At 38.9% G+C, this 27,135-nt stretch overlaps 1 protein-coding gene across 1 annotated transcript in view; it reads left to right on the top strand.

Moving 5' to 3' along the window:
- Nucleotides 1-27,135, top strand: part of cntn5 (contactin 5) — a 493,785-nt gene that overhangs the window by 234,097 nt on the left and 232,553 nt on the right. Inside the window, exon 5 of the mRNA XM_071358202.1 lies at nucleotides 7,379-7,554. Coding sequence (XP_071214303.1) covers nucleotides 7,379-7,554 — 176 coding nt within the window. The remainder of the gene's footprint in view (nucleotides 1-7,378; nucleotides 7,555-27,135) is intronic.

Genomic DNA, 27,135 nt, shown 5'->3' with positions numbered 1-27,135 from the left:
CCTGTACCTGTATACAGGTATGAATCTATCTCTGTCTCTAACCCTGTACCTGTATACAGGTATGAATCTATCTCTATCTCTAACCCTGTACCTGTATACAGGTATGAATCTATCTCTGTCTCTAACCCTGTACCTGTATACAGGTATGAATCTATCTCTATCTCTAACCCTGTACCTGTATACAGGTATGACTCTATCTCTATCTCTAACCCTGTACCTGTATACAGGTATGACTCTATCTCTATCTCTAACCCTGTACCTGTATACAGGTATGAATCTATCTCTATCTCTATCTCTAACCCTGTACCTGTATACAGGTATGAATCTATCTCTGTCTCTATCTCTAACCCTGTACCTGTATACAGGTATGAATCTATCTCTATCTCTATCTCTAACCCTGTACCTGTATACAGGTATGAATCTATCTCTATCTCTAACCCTGTACCTGTATACAGGTATGAATCTATCTCTGTCTCTAACTCTGTACCTGTATACAGGTATGACTCTATCTCTATCTCTATCTCTAACCCTGTACCTGTATACAGGTATGAATCTATCTCTGTCTCTATCTCTAACCCTGTACCTGTATACAGGTATGAATCTATCTCTATCTCTATCTCTAACCCTGTACCTGTATACAGGTATGACTCTATCTCTATCTCTAACCCTGTACCTGTATACAGGTATGAATCTATCTCTGTCTCTAACCCTGTACCTGTATACAGGTATGACTCTGTCTCTATCTCTAACCCTGTACCTGTATACAGGTATGAATCTATCTCTGTCTCTAACCCTGTACCTGTATACAGGTATGACTCTGTCTCTGTATCTAACCCTGTACCTGTATACAGGTATGACTCTGTCTCTATCTCTAACCCTGTACCTGTATACAGGTATGACTCTATCTCTGTCTCTAACCCTGTACATGTATACAGGTATGACTCTGTCTCTATCTCTAACCCTGTACCTGTATACAGGTATGAATCTATCTCTATCTCTATCTCTAACCCTGTACATGTATACAGGTATGACTCTATCTCTATCTCTAACCCTGTACCTGTATACAGGTATGACTCTATCTCTGTCTCTAACCCTGTACCTGTATACAGGTATGAATCTATCTCTATCTCTATCTCTAACCCTGTACCTGTATACAGGTATGACTCTATCTCTATCTCTATCTCTAACCCTGTACCTGTATACAGGTATGAATCTATCTCTATCTCTGTCTCTAACCCTGTACCTCTTATACAGGTATGACTCTATCTCTATCTCTAACCCTGTACCTGTATACAGGTATGACTCTATCTCTATCTCTGTCTCTAACCCTGTACCTGTATACAGGTATGAATCTATCTCTGTCTCTATCTCTAACCCTGTACCTGTATACAGGTATGAATCTATCTCTATCTCTATCTCTAACCCTGTACCTGTATACAGGTATGACTCTATCTCTATCTCTAACCCTGTACCTGTATACAGGTATGAATCTATCTCTATCTCTAACCATGTACCTGTATACAGGTATGACTCTATCTCTATCTCTATCTCTAACCCTGTACCTGTATACAGGTATGACTCTATCTCTATCTATATCTCTAACCCTGTACCTGTATACAGGTATGACTCTATCTCTATCTCTATCTCTAACCATGTACCTGTATACAGGTATGACTCTATCTCTATCTCTAACCCTGTACCTGTATACAGGTATGACTCTATCTCTATCTCTAACCCTGTACCTGTATACAGGTATGAATCTATCTCTATCTCTAACCCTGTACCTGTATACAGGTATGACTATATCTCTATCTCTATCTCTAACCCTGTACCTGTATACAGGTATGACTCTATCTCTATCTCTATATCTAACCCTGTACCTGTATACAGGTATGACTCTATCTCTATCTCTATCTCTAACCCTGTACCTGTATACAGGTATGAATCTATCTCTGTCTCTAACCCTGTACCTGTATACAGGTATGAATCTATCTCTATCTCTAACCCTGTACCTGTATACAGGTATGAATCTATCTCTATCTCTAACCCTGTACCTGTATACAGGTATGACTCTATCTCTATCTCTAACCCTGTACCTGTATACAGGTATGAATCTATCTCTGTCTCTAACTCTGTACCTGTATACAGGTATGACTCTATCTCTATCTCTATCTCTAACCCTGTACCTGTATACAGGTATGAATCTATCTCTGTCTCTATCTCTAACCCTGTACCTGTATACAGGTATGAATCTATCTCTATCTCTATCTCTAACCCTGTACCTGTATACAGGTATGACTCTATCTCTATCTCTAACCCTGTACCTGTATACAGGTATGAATCTATCTCTGTCTCTAACCCTGTACCTGTATACAGGTATGACTCTGTCTCTATCTCTAACCCTGTACCTGTATACAGGTATGAATCTATCTCTGTCTCTAACCCTGTACCTGTATACAGGTATGACTCTGTCTCTATCTCTAACCCTGTACCTGTATACAGGTATGACTCTATCTCTATCTCTAACCCTGTACCTGTATACAGGTATGACATCTATCTCTAACCCTGTACCTGTATACAGGTATGAATCTATCTCTGTATCTAACCCTGTACCTGTATACAGGTATGACTCTGTCTCTATCTCTAACCCTGTACCTGTATACAGGTATGACTCTATCTCTGTCTCTAACCCTGTACATGTATACAGGTATGACTCTGTCTCTATCTCTAACCCTGTACCTGTATACAGGTATGAATCTATCTCTATCTCTATCTCTAACCCTGTACATGTATACAGGTATGACTCTATCTCTATCTCTAACCCTGTACCTGTATACAGGTATGACTCTATCTCTGTCTCTAACCCTGTACCTGTATACAGGTATGAATCTATCTCTATCTCTATCTCTAACCCTGTACCTGTATACAGGTATGACTCTATCTCTATCTCTATCTCTAACCCTGTACCTGTATACAGGTATGAATCTATCTCTATCTCTGTCTCTAACCCTGTACCTGTATACAGGTATGACTCTATCTCTATCTCTAACCCTGTACCTGTATACAGGTATGACTCTATCTCTATCTCTATCTCTAACCCTGTACCTGTATACAGGTATGACTCTATCTCTATCTCTGTCTCTAACCCTGTACCTGTATACAGGTATGAATCTATCTCTGTCTCTATCTCTAACCCTGTACCTGTATACAGGTATGAATCTATCTCTATCTCTATCTCTAACCCTGTACCTGTATACAGGTATGACTCTATCTCTATCTCTAACCCTGTACCTGTATACAGGTATGAATCTATCTCTGTCTCTAACCCTGTACCTGTATACAGGTATGACTCTGTCTCTATCTCTAACCCTGTACCTGTATACAGGTATGAATCTATCTCTGTCTCTAACCCTGTACCTGTATACAGGTATGACTCTGTCTCTATCTCTAACCCTGTACCTGTATACAGGTATGAATCTATCTCTGTCTCTAACCCTGTACCTGTATACAGGTATGACTCTATCTCTATCTCTAACCCTGTACCTGTATACAGGTATGAATCTATCTCTATCTCTAACCCTGTACCTGTATACAGGTATGAATCTATCTCTGTCTCTAACCCTGTACCTGTATACAGGTATGACTCTGTCTCTATCTCTAACCCTGTACCTATATACAGGTATGACTCTATCTCTGTCTCTAACCCTGTACCTGTATACAGGTATGACTCTGTCTCTATCTCTAACCCTGTACCTGTATACAGGTATGAATCTATCTCTATCTCTATCTCTAACCCTGTACCTGTATACAGGTATGACTCTATCTCTATCTCTAACCCTGTACCTGTATACAGGTATGAATCTATCTCTGTCTCTAACCCTGTACCTGTATACAGGTATGACTCTGTCTCTATCTCTAACCCTGTACCTGTATACAGGTATGAACTCTATCTCTGTCTCTAACCCTGTACCTGTATACAGGTATGACTCTGCTCTCTATCTCTAACCCTGTACCTGTATACAGGTATGAATCTATCTATCTGTCTCTAACCCTGTACCTGTATACAGGTATGACTCTATCTCTATCTCTAACCCTGTACCTGTATACAGGTATGAATCTATCTCTATCTCTAACCCTGTACCTGTATACAGGTATGAATCTATCTCTGTCTCTAACCCTATACCTGTATACAGGTATGACTCTGTCTCTATCTCTAACCCTGTACCTGTATACAGGTATGACTCTATCTCTGTCTCTAACCCTGTACCTGTATACAGGTATGAATCTATCTCTATCTCTATCTCTAACCCTGTACCTGTATACAGGTATGACTCTATCTCTATCTCTATCTCTAACCCTGTACCTGTATACAGGTATGAATCTATCTCTATCTCTGTCTCTAACCCTGTACCTGTATACAGGTATGACTCTATCTCTATCTCTAACCCTGTACCTGTATACAGGTATGACTCTATCTCTATCTCTATCTCTAACCCTGTACCTGTATACAGGTATGACTCTATCTCTATCTCTGTCTCTAACCCTGTACCTGTATACAGGTATGACTCTATCTCTATCTCTATCTCTAACCCTGTACCTGTATACAGGTATGAATCTATCTCTATCTCTATCTCTAACCCTGTACCTGTATACAGGTATGACTCTATCTCTATCTCTATCTCTAACCCTGTACCTGTATACAGGTATGACTCTATCTCTATCTCTATCTCTAACCCTGTACCTGTATACAGGTAGGACTCTATCTCTATCTCTATCTCTAACCCTGTACCTGTATACAGGTATGAATCTATCTCTATCTCTATCTCTAACCCTGTACCTGTATACAGGTATGACTCTATCTCTATCTCTAACCCTGTACCTGTATACAGGTATGACTCTATCTCTATCTCTAACCCTGTACCTGTATACAGGTATGACTCTATCTCTATCTCTATCTCTAACCCTGTACCTGTATACAGGTATGACTCTATCTCTATCTCTATCTCTAACCCTGTACCTGTATACAGGTATGACTCTATGTCTATCTCTAGCCCTGTGGGCGGTGGGCTCTCTGTCTATATCAATTTCAATTTGAATTGCAATAGCAATAAAGACATTGAAAATGTCATATTATGTTTATGTACAGTGTTGTAATGATGTGCAAATAGTTTCTCTCTCTCTCTCTCTCTCTCTCTCTCAATTTTCAATTCCATTTGCTTTATTGGCATGACGTAACAATGTTCATATTGACAAAGCTTACTTTGGATATTTACAATATTAAGATAATAAGAATCAAAATTGTCAACGGGACAACAGTAACAACAATAACCAACGGTCAGAATAACCATACATTGAACAATAACAATAAGCATACAGTAGAGGACATATGCAGGTTGATTGGTCTGTCAGACACTGTCCCTCATCTTATGGCAGGCAGCAATGTAGTGCGCTGCCAACCCACAGCTCTCTGCGTCCTCCCCCAACAGGACGGGTAGCCTCATCAGAGAGGTCTTTGAAACCTTGATTAAGGGTTTCAAATTTGGGAAAATGACACTCTCGAATTGTTTTATATTTTTTTTACATTTTGTCAGGAAATGCAGCTCCGTCTCAGGTTCTGCTGTTGTGCAGTGGTTGCACAGCCTTTCCTCTACAGGGAGCCAGGTTTTCCTGTGTCTACCCTTCTTAATGGCAAGGCTGTGCTCACTGAGCCTGTACTTTGTCAAGGTTTTTCTAAGGTTTTGATCAGTAACTATGGTCAAATAGTTAATCACGGTGTCCTGTTGATTTAGGGCCAGATAGCACTGCATTTTGCTTTGTGTTTGTGCTTGAGTTTCACAATAAGCAATGTAGTTTTGTTTTGACTGTGTTGTAATGTGGTTTTTTTCTGATTGATTGGATGTTCTGGTCCTGAGGCTTCAGTGTGTTAGTAGAACAGGTTAGTGAACTCAGCCCCAGGACCAGCTGGATGAGGGGACTGAGGCTTCAGTGTGTTAGTAGAACAGGTTAGTGAACTCAGCCCCAGGACCAGCTGGATGAGGGGACTGAGGCTTCAGTGTGTTAGTAGAACAGGTTTGTGAACTCAGCCCCAGGACCAGCTGGATGAGGGGACTGAGGCTTCAGTGTGTTAGTAGAACAGGTTAGTGAACTCAGCCCCAGGACCAGCTGGATGAGGGGACTGAGGCTTCAGTGTGTTAGTAGAACAGGTTTGTGAACTCAGCCCCAGGACCAGCTGGATGAGGGGACTCTTTTCTTTGCTCAGCTCTTGGCATTGCAGGGCTTGGTAAAGATATGAGAGGGGGTCACTGTATTTTAGATGTTTCCTCATCTTAATTGCTCTCTTTTGAGTTTTTATTATTAGTGGATATTGGCCTAATTCTGCCCTGCAAGCATTGTTCGTAGTTTTCCTCTGGACATGTAGGAGAATCTTACAGAACTCTGCATGCAGGGTTTCAATGGGGTGTTTGTCCCATTTGGTGAAATCTTGTTTTGCAAGTGGACCCCACACCTCGCTGGCATGAAGTGCAATTGGTTCAATGACACATTCAATTAGTTTTAGACCCTGGTTAAAGAATTCTGTTATTTTCTTGCCCATTTTAATGCTGCACGTATTGCCAGTATACATTGATTTAATTATGTCATGTGTTTTACCCCCTACACCACTTTCAATAACATTGTAGATCAGTCCTGTATGCCAAATAGAATCAAATGCTTTTTGGAAGTCGATGAAGCAAGCGTGTAGGTTGGTATTATTTTGGTGAACATGTTTATCTATCAGGGTGTGTAGGGTTTAAATATGATCAGTCATGCGATGTTTTGGTATAAATCCAATTTGGCTTTTACTCAAGACATTGTGCTTATTAATTACATGTATAATACTACAGAAAACCTTCCACAGGTTACTGTTCACACAAATGCCTCTGTAATTGTTAGGGTCAAATTTGTCTCCGTTCTTAAAGATTGGGGTTAGGAGTCCTTGATTCCAGATGTCAGGGAAATAACCTACACTCAGGAAATTAAGCAGTTTTAATATAGCCAATTGAAATGTTGCTCTCTCTCTCTCTCTCTGTCTCTCTCTCTCTGTGTGTGTCTCTGTCTCTCTCTGTGTGTCTCTCTGTGTGTGTCTTTGTCTCTCTCTGTGTGTGTGTCTCTCTCTGTGTGTGTGTCTCTCTGTGTGTGTGTGTGTCTCTCTCTGTGTGTGTGTCTCTATGTGTGTGTGTGTTTCTCTCTCTCTCTCTCTCTCCTTTCTATCTGTCCGTCTCAATCTCTTTATCTATGACTATCTCTGCCTTTCTCTATCTATCTGTCCATATTCATAAGAATCGGAGCCACAGATTCTACATGTAACCCTGCCCTTTGGTATCATTGTTTATGTCTGCAGTTGGTTCATCAATGGAACAGCGGTGGACGTGGAGGCAGATTACCGTTACAGCTTGATCGACGGCAACTTGATAATAGCCAACGCCAGTGAGACGGCAGACTATGGGAGATACCAGTGTAAGGTGGAGAACAGCTATGGGACGGTCCTGAGTCGGGATGCCCTGCTACAGTTTGCATGTGAGTATCTCTCTCTCTCTGATCTCTCCATTTACACACAGTATTATATACAGTTTGTTAGACTGAAAAAAAAAAACTGGATTCAATCCCTATCGCGGTAGTATAGTGGAAGATCCTTGTGAAAATATAATGGTAATTTCCGATTGAGTCGACATACTGTATGCAGCGTTTTTCGTGAATGCGGTATAAGTTGAGCTATGACACGGATATTTTGCTATACTACTACTACTGCTATAGATAGCAGTATATATATATATATATATTATATATAGATAGAAGTATATATATAGTATATATAGATAGCAGTATATATATAGTATATATAGATAGCAGTATATATATAGTATATATAGATAGCAGTATATATAGATAGCAGTATATATACTTATATAGTATTTATATATATCCGTATATGTGTATATATAAATAGTATATATAGATAGCAGTATATATAGTATATATAGATAGCAGTATATATGTATATATAAATAGTATATATAGATAGCAGTATATATATATAGATAGCAGTATATATACATGTATATTATATATAGATAGCAGTATATGTGTATATATAAATAGTATATATAGATAGCAGTGTATATAGTATATATAGATAGCAGTATATGTGTATATATAAATAGTATATATAGATAGCAGTATATATAGTATATATAGATAGCAGTATATGTGTATATATAAATAGTATATATAGATAGCAGTATATATAGTATATATAGATAGCAGTATATGTTTATATATAAATAGTATATATAGATAGCAGTATATATAGTATATATAGATAGCAGTATATATAGTATATATAGATAGCAGTATATGTGTATATATAGATATCATTATATATAGTATATATAGATAGCAGTATATGTGTATATATAAATAGTATATATAGATAGCAGTATATATATAGTATATATAGATAGCAGTATATGTGTATATATAAATAGTATATATAGATAGCAGTATATATAGTATATATAGATATCAGTATATATAGTATATATAGATAGCAGTATATGTGTATATATAAATAGTATATATAGATAGCAGTATATATAGTATATATAGATAGCAGTGTATATATAGTATATATAGATAGCGCTACAGATTAAATCAGGTCCTTAGTCAATGGAACATTTAGAAAATATACTTACCATCAGATTCTTTCTCTTATGGTGACATGATAATTCCCTCCAAAATCATGAAAAGTCTTCAGCCTCTGAAGTAGCTTTACTCAACACAGGCTCTTAAGTAGTTTTCAGAATAGTTATGACGAAAATATTAGCAGTAGCCCGTCTCTGGCATTATAAAACACCTTGGTTGTTCTCTGCTCTGAGATTCTTCTAATTGAAGCCCACGTTGTTCAGAAAGGCAGTGCTGTGTTCGGCTCTACAGGGCCTTCAGAAAGGCAGTGCTGTGTTCGGCTCTACAGGGCCTTCAGAAAGGCAGTGCTGTGTTCGGCTCTACAAGGCCTTCAGAAAGGCAGTGCTGTGTTCGGCTCTACAAGGCCTTCAGAAAGGCAGTGCTGTGTTCGGCTCTACAAGGCCTTCAGAAAGGCAGTGCTGTGTTCGGCTCTACAAGGCCTTCAGAAAGGCAGTGCTGTGTTCGGCTCTACAAGGCCTTCAGAAAGGCAGTGCTGTGTTCGGCTCTACAAGGCCTTCAGAAAGGCAGTGCTGTGTTCGGCTCTACAGGGCCTTCAGAAAGGCAGTGCTGTGTTCGGCTCTACAGGGCCTTCAGAAAGGCAGTGCTGTGTTCGGCTCTACAAGGCCTTCAGAAAGGCAGTGCTGTGTTCGGCTCTACAAGGCCTTCAGAAAGGCAGTGCTGTGTTCGGCTCTACAAGGCCTTCAGAAAGGCAGTGCTGTGTTCGGCTCTACAAGGCCTTCAGAAAGGCAGTGCTGTGTTCGGCTCTACAAGGCCTTCAGAAAGTATTCACACCCCCTGACTTTTTCCACAGTTTGTTGTGTTACAGCCTGAATTTAATATGGATTCAATTTAGATTTATGTCACTGGCCTACACACAGTACCCCATTTTGTGGAATTATGTTTTTCAGTTTGTTTACAAATTAATAAAACATTTAAAAACTGAAATGTCTTGAGTCAATATGCATTAAACCCCTTAGTTATGGCAAGGAGCCTAAAGAAGTTCAGGAGTTAAAATCTGCTTAACAAGTCACATAATAAGTTGCATTGACTCACTCTGTGTGCAATAATTTTGTTTAACACGATTTTTTTGACTGCTCTTGTAACGGCTGTCGTCTTCCTCCTCCTCGGACGAGGAGAGGCGAGAAGGATCAGACCAATATGCGGAGTGATTTGCGTTCATGATGATTTATTATAATGAAACAATCCAGAACACTTACAAATACAAAAACAACAAACGTGACAAAACCGAAAACAGTCCCGTGTGGCACGAACACTAACACGAGATACAAACACCCACAAAACACACGTGAAACCCCGGCTGCCTTAGTATGATTCTCAATCAGGGACAACGATTGACAGCTGCCTCTGATTGAGAATCATACCAGGCCGAACACAAAACCCCAACATAGAAAATCACAAATAGACAACCCACCCCAACTCACGCCCTGACCAACTAAATAAATACAAGAAAAAGGAAAAACAGGTCAGGAACGTGACATAACCCCCCCCTTAAGGTGCGAACTCCGGGCGCACCAGCATAAAGTCTAGGGGAGGGTCTGGGTGGGCGTCTGTCCACGGTGGCGGCTCTGGCGCTGGTCGTGGTCCCCACCCCACCATAGTCAAACCCCGCTTCCGTGGCCTCCTCCCAATGGCCACCCTCCATGTCAATCCCACTATACCAAAGGGCAGCAACGGACTGAGGGGCAGCTCCGGACTGAGGGACAGCACCGGACTGAGGGGCGGATCCTGGCTGGCTGGCTCTGGCGGATCCTGGCTGGCGGGCTCTGGCGGATCCTGGCTGGCTGGCTCTGGCGGATCCTGGCTGGCTGGCTCTGGCGGATCCTGGCTGGCTGGCTCTGGCGGATCCTGGCTGGCTGGCTCTGGCTGGTCCTGGCTGGATGGCTCTGGCTGATCCTGTCTGGCGGAAGGCTCTGGCTGATCCTGTCTGCCGGAAGGCTCTGGCGGATCCTGTCTGGCGGAAGGCTCTGGCGGATCCTGTCTGGCGGAAGGCTCTGGCGGATCCTGTCTGGCGGAAGGCTCTGGCGGATCCTGGCTTGCTGGCTCTGGCTGGTCCTGGCTGGACGGCTCTGGCGGATCCTGTCTGGCGGAAGGCTCTGGCTGATCCTGTCTGGCGGAAGGCTCTGGCGGATCCTGGCTGGCGGAAGGCTCTGGCGGATCCTGTCTGGCGGAAGGCTCTGGCGGATCCTGGCTGGCGGAAGGCTCTGGCGGATCCTGGCTGGCGGAAGGCTCTGGCGGGTCCTGGCTGGACGGCTCTGGCTGGTCCTGGCTGGCGGAAGGCTCTGGCGGATCCTGGCTGGACGGCTCTGGCTGGTCCTGGCTGGACGGCTCTGGCTGGTCCTGGCTGGACGGCTCTGGCTGGTCCTGGCTGGACGGCTCTGGCTGATCCTGTCTGGCGGAAGGCTCGGGACAGACAGACAGCGCTGGGCAGGCAGGCAGCTCAGACAGCGCTGGGCAGGCAGGCAGCTCAGACAGCGCTGGGCAGGCAGGCAGCTCAGACAGCGCTGGGCAGGCAGGCAGCTCAGACAGCGCTGGGCAGGCAGGCAGTTCAGACAGCGCTGGGCAGGCAGACAGTTCAGACAGCGCTGGGCAGGCAGACAGTTCAGACAACGCTGGGCAGGCAGACAGTTCAGACACTGGCTGTGCTGGAGAGGAGGAAGGCTCTGACAGCGCTGGACAGGTGGAAGCAGCTGGAGAGAGAACCCGGAGAGACAGCCTGGTGCGGGGGGCTGCCACCGGAGGACTGGTACGTGGAGGTGGCACCGGGTATACCGGACCGTGAAGGAGGACACGTGCTCTTGAGCACCGAGCCTCCCCAACCCTACCAGGTTGAATGGTCCCCGTAGCCCTGCCAGTGCGGCGAGGTGGAATAGCCCGCACTGGTCTAAGCACGCGTACTGGGGACACCGTGCGCTTTACCACATAACACGGTGTCTGACCAGTACGACGCCCTCTCACTCCACGGTAAGCACGGGGAGTTGGCTCAGGTATCCTACCCGGCTTTGCCACACTCCGCGTGTGCCCCCCCAATAAATTTTTGGGGTCTGACTCTTGGGCTCCCAACCGCGTCGCCGCGCTGCCTCCTCATACCAGCGCCTCTCTGCCTTCGCTGCCTCCAACTCCGCCTTGGGACGGCAATATTCCCCTGGCTGAAGCCAGGGTCCTTTTCCGTCCAGAATCTCCTCCCAAGTCCAGGAGTCCTGGTTTTTTTTCTGCTGCTGTTGCCGCCCTTCTCCACTCCGCTTGGTCCTGTGTTGGTGGGTGGTTCTGTAACGGCTGTCGTCTTCCTCCTCCTCGGACGAGGAGAGGCGAGAAGGATCAGACCAATATGCGGAGTGATTTGCGTTCATGATGATTTATTATAACGAAACAATCCAGAACACTTACAAATACAAAAACAACAAACGTGACAAAACCGAAAACAGTCCCGTGTGGCACGAACACTAACACGAGATACAAACACCCACAAAACACACGTGAAACCCCGGCTGCCTTAGTATGATTCTCAATCAGGGACAACGATTGACAGCTGCCTCTGATTGAGAATCATACCAGGCCGAACACAAAACCCCAACATAGAAAATCACACATAGACAGCCTACCCCACCTCACGCCCTGACCAACTAAATAAATAGAAGAAAAAGGAAAAACAGGTCAGGAACGTGACAGCTCCATCTCTGTACCCCCACACATACAATTATCTGTAAGGTCCCTCACTCGAGCAGTGCATTTCAGACACAGATTCAACCACAAAGACCAGGGAGATTTTCCAATCCCTCGCAAAGAAGGGCAACTATTGGCAGATGTGTAAACAAAACAAAAAAAACAGACATTAAATATCCCTTTGAGCATGGTGAAGTTATTAATTACACTTTGGATGGTGTATCAATACACCCAGTCACTACAAAGATACAGGTGTCCTTCCTAACTCAGTTGCCGGAGAGGAAGGAAACCGGTCAGGGATTTCACCATGATGATAATGGTGACTTTAAAACAGTTATAGAGTTTAATGGCTGTGAGAGGAGAACACTGAGGATGGATCAACAACATTGTAGTTACTCCACAATACTAACCTACTTGACAGAGTGAAAAAAAGGAAGCTGGTACAGCATAACAATATTCCCAAACATGCATCCTGTTTGCAACAAAAGTAATACTGCAAAAAACATGGGAAAGCGATTAACTTTTTGTCCTGAATACAAAGTGTTATATTTGGGGCAAATCCAATAAAACACATTACTGATTACCGCTCTCCATATTTTCAACTATAGTGGTGGCTGCGTCATGTTATGGGTATGCTTGTAATCATTACAGACTGGTGAGTTTTTCAGGATGAAAAATAAATGGAATAGAGCTAAGCACAGGCAAAATCCTAGAGTAAAACCTGGTTCAGTCTGCTTTCCACCAGACACTGGGAGATGAATTCACCTTTCAGCAGGACAATAACCTAAAACACAGGCAAAATCCTAGAGGAAAACCTGGTTCAGTCTGCTTTCCACCAGACACTGGGAGATGAATTCACCTTTCAGCAGGACAATAACCTAAAACACAGGCAAAATCCTAGAGTAAAACCTGGTTCAGTCTGTTTTCCCCCAGACACTGGGAGATGAATTCACCTTTCAGCAGGACAATAAGCTAAAACACAAGGCCAAATCTACACTGGAGTTGCTTACCAAGAAGACAGTGAATGTTCCTGAGTGGCCGAGTTACAGTTTTGACTTAAATCTGCTTGAAATACCTGAAAATGGTTGTCGAGCAATGATCAACAACCAATTTGACAGAGCTTGATGTATTTCTAAAAGAATAATGTGCAAATATTGCATTATCCAGTTGTGCAAAGCTCTTAGAGACCCAGAAAGACTCACAGCTGTAATCACTGCCAAAGGCGCTTCTGCAAGGTATTGACTCAGGATTTAGAATATTTATGTACATTTTATATTTCTGTATTTCATTTTCAATAAATTTGCTAACATTTCTAAAAACATGTTTTCACTTTGTCATCATGGGGTATTTTGTGTAGATTGGTAAGAAAAAGAAATATGTCATCCCTTTTGAATTCAGGCTGTAACACAACATGTGGAATAAGTCCAGGAGTATGAAAAGCTTCTGAAGGCCCTGTAACTACTGTTTGACTCCTGAATGGGAAGTACCCTTAACTCTGTGCTTAGCTGCCCTGGCAGTGGGGTGATTGGAAGTAAAACAGCACCCTATTCCCTATATAGTGCACTACTTTTGACCAGAGCCCAATGGGGAGAGGGTGTAAGAATAGGGTGCCATTTGTGTTGCAGCCACCATCTCTTCCTCCAGTCGTCCTGTGGCCAGGCTCCAAAACATCATCACAAGCCAAGGAAGCATAGCGACCGCGAGGCCAGGGGCGACTGTGCCCCTTTGCTTACAGTTTCCCCAGGAGTGCAGGTCATACAAGCCTTATTGCAATGCCTACAGGGAGCTTATGTTCCACTATTCTCAGCCAGTGGACTGTTGCTGCTAGAGAATATACAGACTGTGTTGTTGGTGGTGTTGTATACGGGGTGTTATGGTGAAAGGATAAGATACAGGTGAGAAGTGAATACGTTTTAAAGATGAATGTATTGGTTCTTATACCAAAAAGTGGAGGAATCAAAACTGGATGGTGTTCAGAGATACATGGGAAGGGTTGACTGTAGCTGAATAATGGGACTAAAAATGAACAAAATATAACTAATGTTAAATATACTGTGTCCCTAAAATGTATATCGTGTATATATGGTGGATTGGAAATGATGAAGACAATTACATTGATGAAAACTACAATTTTAAAGATGATCTACCCCTAGGAAGAAAAAAAAGGGGGAGGGTATGTGGAGGGAGGGAAGGAGGGAGGGAGGGAGGGAGGGAGGGAGGGGAGGAGAGGAGGGAGGGAGGAGAGGAGGGAGAAGAGGAGGGAGGGAGGAGAGAGAAGAGAAGGGAGGGAGGGAGGGAGGAGAGAGAAGAGAAGAGGAGGGAGGGAGGGAGGGAGGGAAGATGAGGGTACTGTGTGTGTAGGAGGTATAGGGTCTGCTGTTACACACTGAGATCTCCATACATTATCCTGATGTCTGCTGAGATATCAATACATTATCCTGATGTCTGCTGAGATATCAATACATTATCCTGATGTCTGCTGAGATATCAATACATTATCCTGATGTCTGCTGAGATACCAATACATTATCCTGATGTCAGCTGAGATATCAATACATTATCCTGATGTCTGCTGAGATACCAATACATTATACTGATGTCTGCTGAGATACCAATACATTATCCTGATGTCTGCTGAGATATCAATACATTATCCTGATGTCTGCTGAGATATCAATACATTATCCTGATGTCTGCTGAGATACCAATACATTATCCTGATGTCTGCTGAGATATCAATACATTATCCTGATGTCTGCTGAGATACCAATACATTATACTGATGTCTGCTGAGTCTGGTCAGCCCTCTGTCCTCTCTAACATGCTGAGATACCAATACATTATCCTGATGTCTGCTGAGATATCAATACATTATCCTGATGTCTGCTGAAATATCAATACATTATACTGATGCCTGCTGAGATATCAATACATTATCCTGATGTCTGCTGAGATATCAATACATTATACTGATGTCTGCTGAGATACCAATACATTATCCTGATGTCTGCTGAGATATCAATACATTATACTGATGTCTGCTGAGATATCAGTACATTATCCTGATGTCTGCTGAGATATCAATACATTATACTGATGTCTGCTGAGATATCAAAACATTATCCTGATGTATGCTGAGATATCAATACATTATCCTGATGTCTGCTGAGATACCAATACATTATACTGATGTCTGCTGAGATATCAATACATTATCCTGATGTCTGCTGAGATATCAATACATTATCCTGATGTCTGCTGAGATATCAATACATTATCCTGTCAGCTGAGATACCAATACATTATCCTGATGTCTGCTGAGATATTAATACATTATCCTGATGTCTGCTGAGAGATCAATACATTATCCTGATGTCTGCTGAGATATCAATACATGATCCTGATGTCTGCTGAGATATCAATACATTATCCTTATGTCTGCTGAGATATCAATACATTATCCTGATGTCTGCTGAGATATCAATACATTATACTGATGCCTGCTGAGAGATCAATACATTATACTGATGTCTGCTGAGATACCAATACATTATACTGATGTCTGCTGAGTCTGGTCAGCCCTCTGTCCTCTCTAACATGCTGAGATACCAATACATTATACTGATGTCTGCTGAGATATCAATACATTATCCTGATGTCTGCTGAGATATCAATACATTATCCTGATGTCTGCTGAGATATCAATACATTATCCTGATGTCTGCTGAAATATCAATACATTATCCTGATGTCTGCTGAGTCTGGTCAGCCCTCTGTCCTCTCCTGCTGCCTGTCACCAGACTTACCAATGTGTGCGTGTGCGTGTCTGTCTGTGTGTGTGTCTGTGTGTGTTTGTGTGTTTGTGTGTGTGCATGCGTGCCAGTGTGTGTGTGTGTATGACCTTATGTATTCTTGACAACTTCATACAGTCCAACTGCTACACACAATGATCATTTATCATCTGTTGAAAGTTGGAAAAAGATCTGTTAAACAATTCAATATTCCTCCCCTTGGAATATTTATTAGTAAAGTGTTATAGTCCTACTTCCTGGTCTCCCCTTCTCCTAAACATGGCCAGCAAGCAACTAAAGGGCTGTCAGGGTGAGTCTCAAATGGTACCCTGTTCCTCGTGTAGTGCATTACGTTTGACCATGGCCCGATGGGGATATGGTGCCATTTGGGACACAGCCGGGATGCAGCTCTCTCTCTCTCTCACGCTCTCGCTCTCTCTCTCTCTCTCTCTTTGCATAACGAATGTCCATCATTTATCCCTCCCTGTGAAACTCAAGGTTATTCCACATTGCCATGGTACAATCTCATGCATTGAATCGTATTTATCCGTCGACCACCGACAGTAAAACTTCTGATTTATGGCGAAAAATCTTGTAGTGGAATATTTTAGAATAAGAAAACAGTAAGACCCTTTAGTCTTTCTGGAAGCTTGAAGTGAGTTATGCCGGAGTGCGGAGGTAACCTAACGGTTAAAAGCTTTGGGCCAGTAAGCGAAAGGTCACTCTTTCGAATCCCTGAGCAGGCAAGATGGACAAATCTTCCATTGAGCAAGGCAGTGAAGTCGATGAAGGCAGCCCTCCGTACCTCTCGGATTCAGAGGGGTTGAATTCAGAAGTCACATTTCAGTTGAAGACATTCAGTTGCGGCTGACTAAGTATTTCAATTGGAGAATACATGGAGCTGGTAAATCTATTTCTAAGAAAATTAATTCTGATAAATTCTAAATAAATTATATTTAATTACCTCTAAAATTCCATGAAAAACGATAGAATGACAAACAAAATAAATATGTATAGCAGCCGAGAGGTATGGTGGTTTCTTCCCTGTCCTCTTTCTGGCGGCGGTAATGAGGAAGTCCTATAGGCTGTGTGTGCACTGTGGAGGTCCGTCTGAGGCTGAACCACTTTAGCCAATCAGAACATTGAAAACAAAAACACATCCTAATTCACGGACCCCTCGTGCGCAGTGGAACCCAGAATGATATGTGACCACTTGTTTATGGCGAAACCATTCTGCCGAGGACACCTAAAACTGAGTGGCCACCACAAAGCCCAAGGAGAATGACCCTCTCTGGAAGTTGCTGTAGCCCTCTGAGATATTTAGCCTCTATTGGCTATTGGTTGAGACAGCGGGTCCGTTCTAGCTTGGTATGTCAGGCTGGACCAGTGGAAATGTGAATTTGGCCAAGTTGGGGGTAATAATGTATTTAGGTTATAGTTTATTGAGACGTATGAACACATCAAACATAGATTTTGATTTTATGGCTGTTTTAAAATGAATTTCCTGCATACTATTAGGTATATTAGACTATAGTATTATGTCTATTAGACTACAGACTACTAGTAGTATTATGTCCATTAGACTACAGACTACTAGTAGTATTATGTCCATTAGACTACAGACTACTAGTAGTATTATGTCTATTAGACTACAGACTACTAGTAGTATTATGTCTATTAGACTACAGACTACTAGTAGTATTATGTCCATTAGACTACAGACTACTAGTAGTATTATGTCCATTAGACTACAGACTACTAGTAGTATTATGTCCATTAGACTACAGACTACTAGTAGTATTATGTCCATTAGACTACAGACTACTAGTAGTATTATGTCTATTAGACTACAGACTACTAGTAGTATTATGTCCATTAGACTACAGACTACTAGTAGTATTATGTCCATTAGACTACAGACTACTAGTAGTATTATGTCCATTAGACTACAGACTACTAGTAGTATTATGTCCATTAGACTACAGACTACTAGTAGTATTATGTCTATTAGACTACAGACTACTAGTAGTATTATGTCCATTAGACTACAGACTACTAGTAGTATTATGTCCATTAGACTACAGACTACTAGTAGTATTATGTCCATTAGACTACAGACTACTAGTAGTATTATGTCCATTAGACTACAGACTACTAGTAGTATTATGTCCATTAGACTACAGACTACTAGTAGTATTATGTCTATTAGACTACAGACTACTAGTAGTATTATGTCTATTAGACTACAGACTACTAGTAGTATTATGTCTATTAGACTACAGACTACTAGTAGTATTATGTCTATTAGACTACAGACTACTAGTAGTATTATGTCTATTAGACTACAGACTACTAGTAGTATTATGTCTATTAGACTACAGACTACTAGTAGTATTATGTCCATTAGACTACAGACTACTAGTAGTATTATGTCCATTAGACTACAGACTACTAGTAGTATTATGTCTATTAGACTACAGACTACTAGTAGTATTATGTCTATTAGACTACAGACTACTAGTAGTATTATGTCCATTAGACTACAGACTACTAGTAGTATTATGTCCATTAGACTACAGACTACTAGTAGTATTATGTCTATTAGACTACAGACTACTAGTAGTATTATGTCTATTAGACTACAGACTACTAGTAGTATTATGTCCATTAGACTACAGACTACTAGTAGTATTATGTCCATTAGACTACAGACTACTAGTAGTATTATGTCCATTAGACTACAGACTACTAGTAGTATTATGTCTATTAGACTACAGACTACTAGTAGTATTATGTCTATTAGACTACAGACTACTAGTAGTATTATGTCCATTAGACTACAGACTACTAGTAGTATTATGTCTATTAGACTACAGACTACTAGTAGTATTATGTCCATTAGACTACAGACTACTAGTAGTATTATGTCTATTAGACTACAGACTACTAGTAGTATTATGTCTATTAGACTACAGACTACTAGTAGTATTATGTCCATTAGACTACAGACTACTAGTAGTATTATGTCCATTAGACTACAGACTACTAGTAGTATTATGTCCATTAGACTACAGACTACTAGTAGTATTATGTCTATTAGACTACAGACTACTAGTAGTATTATGTCCATTAGACTACAGACTACTAGTAGTATTATGTCCATTAGACTACAGACTACTAGTAGTATTATGTCCATTAGACTACAGACTACTAGTAGTATTATGTCCATTAGACTACAGACTACTAGTAGTATTATGTCTATTAGACTACAGACTACTAGTAGTATTATGTCTATTAGACTACAGACTACTAGTAGTATTATGTCCATTAGACTACAGACTACTAGTAGTATTATGTCTATTAGACTACAGACTACTAGTAGTATTATGTCCATTAGACTACAGACTACTAGTAGTATTATGTCCATTAGACTACAGACTACTAGTAGTATTATGTCTATTAGACTACAGACTACTAGTAGTATTATGTCCATTAGACTACAGACTACTAGTAGTATTATGTCCATTAGACTACAGACTACTAGTAGTATTATGTCTATTAGACTACAGACTACTAGTAGTATTATGTCCATTAGACTACAGACTACTAGTAGTATTATGTCTATTAGACTACAGACTACTAGTAGTATTATGTCTATTAGACTACAGACTACTAGTAGTATTATGTCTATTAGACTACAGACTACTAGTAGTATTATGTCCATTAGACTACAGACTACTAGTAGTATTATGTCCATTAGACTACAGACTACTAGTAGTATTATGTCTATTAGACTACAGACTACTAGTAGTATTATGTCCATTAGACTACAGACTACTAGTAGTATTATGTCCATTAGACTACAGACTACTAGTAGTATTATGTCCATTAGACTACAGACTACTAGTAGTATTATGTCTATTAGACTACAGACTACTAGTAGTATTATGTCCATTAGACTACAGACTACTAGTAGTATTATGTCTATTAGACTACAGACTACTAGTAGTATTATGTCTATTAGACTACAGACTACTAGTAGTATTATGTCTATTAGACTACAGACTACTAGTAGTATTATGTCCATTAGACTACAGACTACTAGTAGTATTATGTCCATTAGACTACAGACTACTAGTAGTATTATGTCCATTAGACTACAGACTACTAGTAGTATTATGTCCATTAGACTACAGACTACTAGTAGTATTATGTCTATTAGACTACAGACTACTAGTAGTATTATGTCCATTAGACTACAGACTACTAGTAGTATTATGTCTATTAGACTACAGACTACTAGTAGTATTATGTCTATTAGACTACAGACTACTAGTAGTATTATGTCCATTAGACTACAGACTACTAGTAGTATTATGTCCATTAGACTACAGACTACTAGTAGTATTATGTCTATTAGACTACAGACTACTAGTAGTATTATGTCTATTAGACTACAGACTACTAGTAGTATTATGTCTATTAGACTACAGACTACTAGTAGTATTATGTCTATTAGACTACAGACTACTAGTAGTATTATGTCTATTAGACTACAGACTACTAGTAGTATTATGTCCATTAGACTACAGACTACTAGTAGTATTATGTCCATTAGACTACAGACTACTAGTAGTATTATGTCCATTAGACTACAGACTACTAGTAGTATTATGTCTATTAGACTACAGACTACTAGTAGTATTATGTCTATTAGACTACAGACTACTAGTAGTATTATGTCTATTAGACTACAGACTACTAGTAGTATTATGTCTATTAGACTACAGACTACTAGTAGTATTATGTCTATTAGACTACAGACTACTAGTAGTATTATGTCTATTAGACTACAGACTACTAGTAGTATTATGTCTATTAGACTACAGACTACTAGTAGTATTATGTCTATTAGACTACAGACTACTAGTAGTATTATGTCTATTAGACTACAGACTACTAGTAGTATTATGTCCATTAGACTACAGACTACTAGTAGTATTATGTCTATTAGACTACAGACTACTAGTAGTATTATGTCCATTAGACTACAGACTACTAGTAGTATTATGTCCATTAGACTACAGACTACTAGTAGTATTATGTCTATTAGACTACAGACTACTAGTAGTATTATGTCTATTAGACTACAGACTACTAGTAGTATTATGTCTATTAGACTACAGACTACTAGTAGTATTATGTCCATTAGACTACAGACTACTAGTAGTATTATGTCTATTAGACTACAGACTACTAGTAGTATTATGTCTATTAGACTACAGACTACTAGTAGTATTATGTCCATTAGACTACAGACTACTAGTAGTATTATGTCCATTAGACTACAGACTACTAGTAGTATTATGTCTATTAGACTACAGACTACTAGTAGTATTATGTCTATTAGACTACAGACTACTAGTAGTATTATGTCTATTAGACTACAGACTACTAGTAGTATTATGTCTATTAGACTACAGACTACTAGTAGTATTATGTCCATTAGACTACAGACTACTAGTAGTATTATGTCCATTAGACTACAGACTACTAGTAGTATTATGTCTATTAGACTACAGACTACTAGTAGTATTATGTCCATTAGACTACAGACTACTAGTAGTATTATGTCTATTAGACTACAGACTACTAGTAGTATTATGTCTATTAGACTACAGACTACTAGTAGTATTATGTCTATTAGACTACAGACTACTAGTAGTATTATGTCCATTAGACTACAGACTACTAGTAGTATTATGTCTATTAGACTACAGACTACTAGTAGTATTATGTCTATTAGACTACAGACTACTAGTAGTATTATGTCTATTAGACTACAGACTACTAGTAGTATTATGTCTATTAGACTACTAGCACTACTAGTAGTATTATGTCCATTAGACTACAGACTACTAGTAGTATTATGTCCATTAGACTACAGACTACTAGTAGTATTATGTCTATTAGACTACAGACTACTAGTAGTATTATGTCCATTAGACTACAGACTACTAGTAGTATTATGTCCATTAGACTACAGACTACTAGTAGTATTATGTCCATTAGACTACAGACTACTAGTAGTATTATGTCTATTAGACTACAGACTACTAGTAGTATTATGTCTATTAGACTACAGACTACTAGTAGTATTATGTCCATTAGACTACAGACTACTAGTAGTATTATGTCCATTAGACTACAGACTACTAGTAGTATTATGTCCATTAGACTACAGACTACTAGTAGTATTATGTCTATTAGACTACAGACTACTAGTAGTATTATGTCCATTAGACTACAGACTACTAGTAGTATTATGTCTATTAGACTACAGACTACTAGTAGTATTATGTCCATTAGACTACAGACTACTAGTAGTATTATGTCCATTAGACTACAGACTACTAGTAGTATTATGTCTATTAGACTACAGACTACTAGTAGTATTATGTCCATTAGACTACAGACTACTAGTAGTATTATGTCCATTAGACTACAGACTACTAGTAGTATTATGTCTATTAGACTACAGACTACTAGTAGTATTATGTCCATTAGACTACAGACTACTAGTAGTATTATGTCCATTAGACTACAGACTACTAGTAGTATTATGTCCATTAGACTACAGACTACTAGTAGTATTATGTCCATTAGACTACAGACTACTAGTAGTATTATGTCCATTAGACTACAGACTACTAGTAGTATTATGTCCATTAGACTACAGACTACTAGTAGTATTATGTCCATTAGACTACAGACTACTAGTAGTATTATGTCCATTAGACTACAGACTACTAGTAGTATTATGTCCATTAGACTACAGACTACTAGTAGTATTATGTCCATTAGACTACAGACTACTAGTAGTATTATGTCCATTAGACTACAGACTACTAGTAGTATTATGTCTATTAGACTACAGACTACTAGTAGTATTATGTCTATTAGACTACAGACTACTAGTAGTATTATGTCCATTAGACTACAGACTACTAGTAGTATTATGTCCATTAGACTACAGACTACTAGTAGTATTATGTCCATTAGACTACAGACTACTAGTAGTATTATGTCCATTAGACTACAGACTACTAGTAGTATTATGTCCATTAGACTACAGACTACTAGTAGTATTATGTCCATTAGACTACAGACTACTAGTAGTATTATGTCCATTAGACTACAGACTACTAGTAGTATTATGTCCATTAGACTACAGACTACTAGTAGTATTATGTCCATTAGACTACAGACTACTAGTAGTATTATGTCCATTAGACTACAGACTACTAGTAGTATTATGTCTATTAGACTACAGACTACTAGTAGTATTATGTCTATTAGACTACAGACTACTAGTAGTATTATGTCTATTAGACTACAGACTACTAGTAGTATTATGTCCATTAGACTACAGACTACTAGTAGTATTATGTCTATTAGACTACAGACTACTAGTAGTATTATGTCTATTAGACTACAGACTACTAGTAGTATTATGTCCATTAGACTACAGACTACTAGTAGTATTATGTCCATTAGACTACAGACTACTAGTAGTATTATGTCTATTAGACTACAGACTACTAGTAGTATTATGTCTATTAGACTACAGACTACTAGTAGTATTATGTCTATTAGACTACAGACTACTAGTAGTATTATGTCTATTAGACTACAGACTACTAGTAGTATTATGTCCATTAGACTACAGACTACTAGTAGTATTATGTCCATTAGACTACAGACTACTAGTAGTATTATGTCTATTAGACTACAGACTACTAGTAGTATTATGTCCATTAGACTACAGACTACTAGTAGTATTATGTCTATTAGACTACAGACTACTAGTAGTATTATGTCTATTAGACTACAGACTACTAGTAGTATTATGTCTATTAGACTACAGACTACTAGTAGTATTATGTCCATTAGACTACAGACTACTAATAATATTATGTCTATTAGACTACAGACTACTAGTAGTATTATGTCTATTAGACTACAGACTACTAGTAGTATTATGTCTATTAGACTACAGACTACTAGTAGTATTATGTCTATTAGACTATAGACTACTAGTAGTATTATGTCCATTAGACTATAGACTACTAGTAGTATTATGTCCATTAGACTACAGACTACAAGTAGTATTATGTCTATTAGACTACAGACTACTAGTAGTATTATGTCCATTAGACTATAGACTACTAGTAGTATTATGTCCATTAGACTACAGACTACTAGTAGTATTATGTCCATTAGACTACAGACTACTAATAGTATTATGTCTATTAGACTATAGCCTACTAATAGTATTATGTCTATTAGACTATAGCCTACTAGTAGTATTATGTCCATTAGACTATAGACTACTAGTAGTATTATGTCCATTAGACTACAGACTACTAGTAGTATTATGTCCATTAGACTACAGACTACTAGTAGTATTATGTCTATTAGACTACAGACTACTAGTAGTATTATGTCCATTAGACTACAGACTACTAGTAGTATTATGTCCATTAGACTACAGACTACTAGTAGTATTATGTCCATTAGACTACAGACTACTAGTAGTATTATGTCCATTAGACTACAGACTACTAGTAGTATTATGTCCATTAGACTACAGACTACTAGTAGTATTATGTCCATTAGACTACAGACTACTAGTAGTATTATGTCCATTAGACTACAGACTACTAGTAGTATTATGTCTATTAGACTACAGACTACTAGTAGTATTATGTCTATTAGACTACAGACTACTAGTAGTATTATGTCTATTAGACTACAGACTACTAGTAGTATTATGTCCATTAGACTACAGACTACTAGTAGTATTATGTCTATTAGACTACAGACTACTAGTAGTATTATGTCTATTAGACTACAGACTACTAGTAGTATTATGTCCATTAGACTACAGACTACTAGTAGTATTATGTCCATTAGACTACAGACTACTAGTAGTATTATGTCTATTAGACTACAGACTACTAGTAGTATTATGTCTATTAGACTACAGACTACTAGTAGTATTATGTCTATTAGACTACAGACTACTAGTAGTATTATGTCTATTAGACTACAGACTACTAGTAGTATTATGTCCATTAGACTACAGACTACTAGTAGTATTATGTCCATTAGACTACAGACTACTAGTAGTATTATGTCTATTAGACTACAGACTACTAGTAGTATTATGTCCATTAGACTACAGACTACTAGTAGTATTATGTCTATTAGACTACAGACTACTAGTAGTATTATGTCTATTAGACTACAGACTACTAGTAGTATTATGTCTATTAGACTACAGACTACTAGTAGTATTATGTCCATTAGACTACAGACTACTAGTAGTATTATGTCTATTAGACTACAGACTACTAGTAGTATTATGTCTATTAGACTACAGACTACTAGTAGTATTATGTCTATTAGACTACAGACTACTAGTAGTATTATGTCTATTAGACTACAGACTACTAGTAGTATTATGTCCATTAGACTACAGACTACTAGTAGTATTATGTCCATTAGACTACAGACTACTAGTAGTATTATGTCTATTAGACTACAGACTACTAGTAGTATTATGTCCATTAGACTACAGACTACTAGTAGTATTATGTCCATTAGACTACAGACTACTAGTAGTATTATGTCCATTAGACTACAGACTACTAGTAGTATTATGTCTATTAGACTACAGACTACTAGTAGTATTATGTCTATTAGACTACAGACTACTAGTAGTATTATGTCCATTAGACTACAGACTACTAGTAGTATTATGTCCATTAGACTACAGACTACTAGTAGTATTATGTCCATTAGACTACAGACTACTAGTAGTATTATGTCTATTAGACTACAGACTACTAGTAGTATTATGTCCATTAGACTACAGACTACTAGTAGTATTATGTCTATTAGACTACAGACTACTAGTAGTATTATGTCCATTAGACTACAGACTACTAGTAGTATTATGTCCATTAGACTACAGACTACTAGTAGTATTATGTCTATTAGACTACAGACTACTAGTAGTATTATGTCCATTAGACTACAGACTACTAGTAGTATTATGTCCATTAGACTACAGACTACTAGTAGTATTATGTCTATTAGACTACAGACTACTAGTAGTATTATGTCCATTAGACTACAGACTACTAGTAGTATTATGTCCATTAGACTACAGACTACTAGTAGTATTATGTCCATTAGACTACAGACTACTAGTAGTATTATGTCCATTAGACTACAGACTACTAGTAGTATTATGTCCATTAGACTACAGACTACTAGTAGTATTATGTCCATTAGACTACAGACTACTAGTAGTATTATGTCCATTAGACTACAGACTACTAGTAGTATTATGTCCATTAGACTACAGACTACTAGTAGTATTATGTCCATTAGACTACAGACTACTAGTAGTATTATGTCCATTAGACTACAGACTACTAGTAGTATTATGTCCATTAGACTACAGACTACTAGTAGTATTATGTCTATTAGACTACAGACTACTAGTAGTATTATGTCTATTAGACTACAGACTACTAGTAGTATTATGTCCATTAGACTACAGACTACTAGTAGTATTATGTCCATTAGACTACAGACTACTAGTAGTATTATGTCCATTAGACTACAGACTACTAGTAGTATTATGTCTATTAGACTACAGACTACTAGTAGTATTATGTCCATTAGACTACAGACTACTAGTAGTATTATGTCCATTAGACTACAGACTACTAGTAGTATTATGTCCATTAGACTACAGACTACTAGTAGTATTATGTCCATTAGACTACAGACTACTAGTAGTATTATGTCCATTAGACTACAGACTACTAGTAGTATTATGTCCATTAGACTACAGACTACTAGTAGTATT

Source organism: Salvelinus alpinus, chromosome 21 (genome assembly GCF_045679555.1).
Source record: "Salvelinus alpinus chromosome 21, SLU_Salpinus.1, whole genome shotgun sequence".
Classification (NCBI taxonomy): Eukaryota; Metazoa; Chordata; class Actinopteri; order Salmoniformes; family Salmonidae; genus Salvelinus; species Salvelinus alpinus.
The sequence above is the reverse complement of the archived record's forward strand: the minus strand, read 5'-3'. Positions and strand labels throughout refer to the sequence as shown.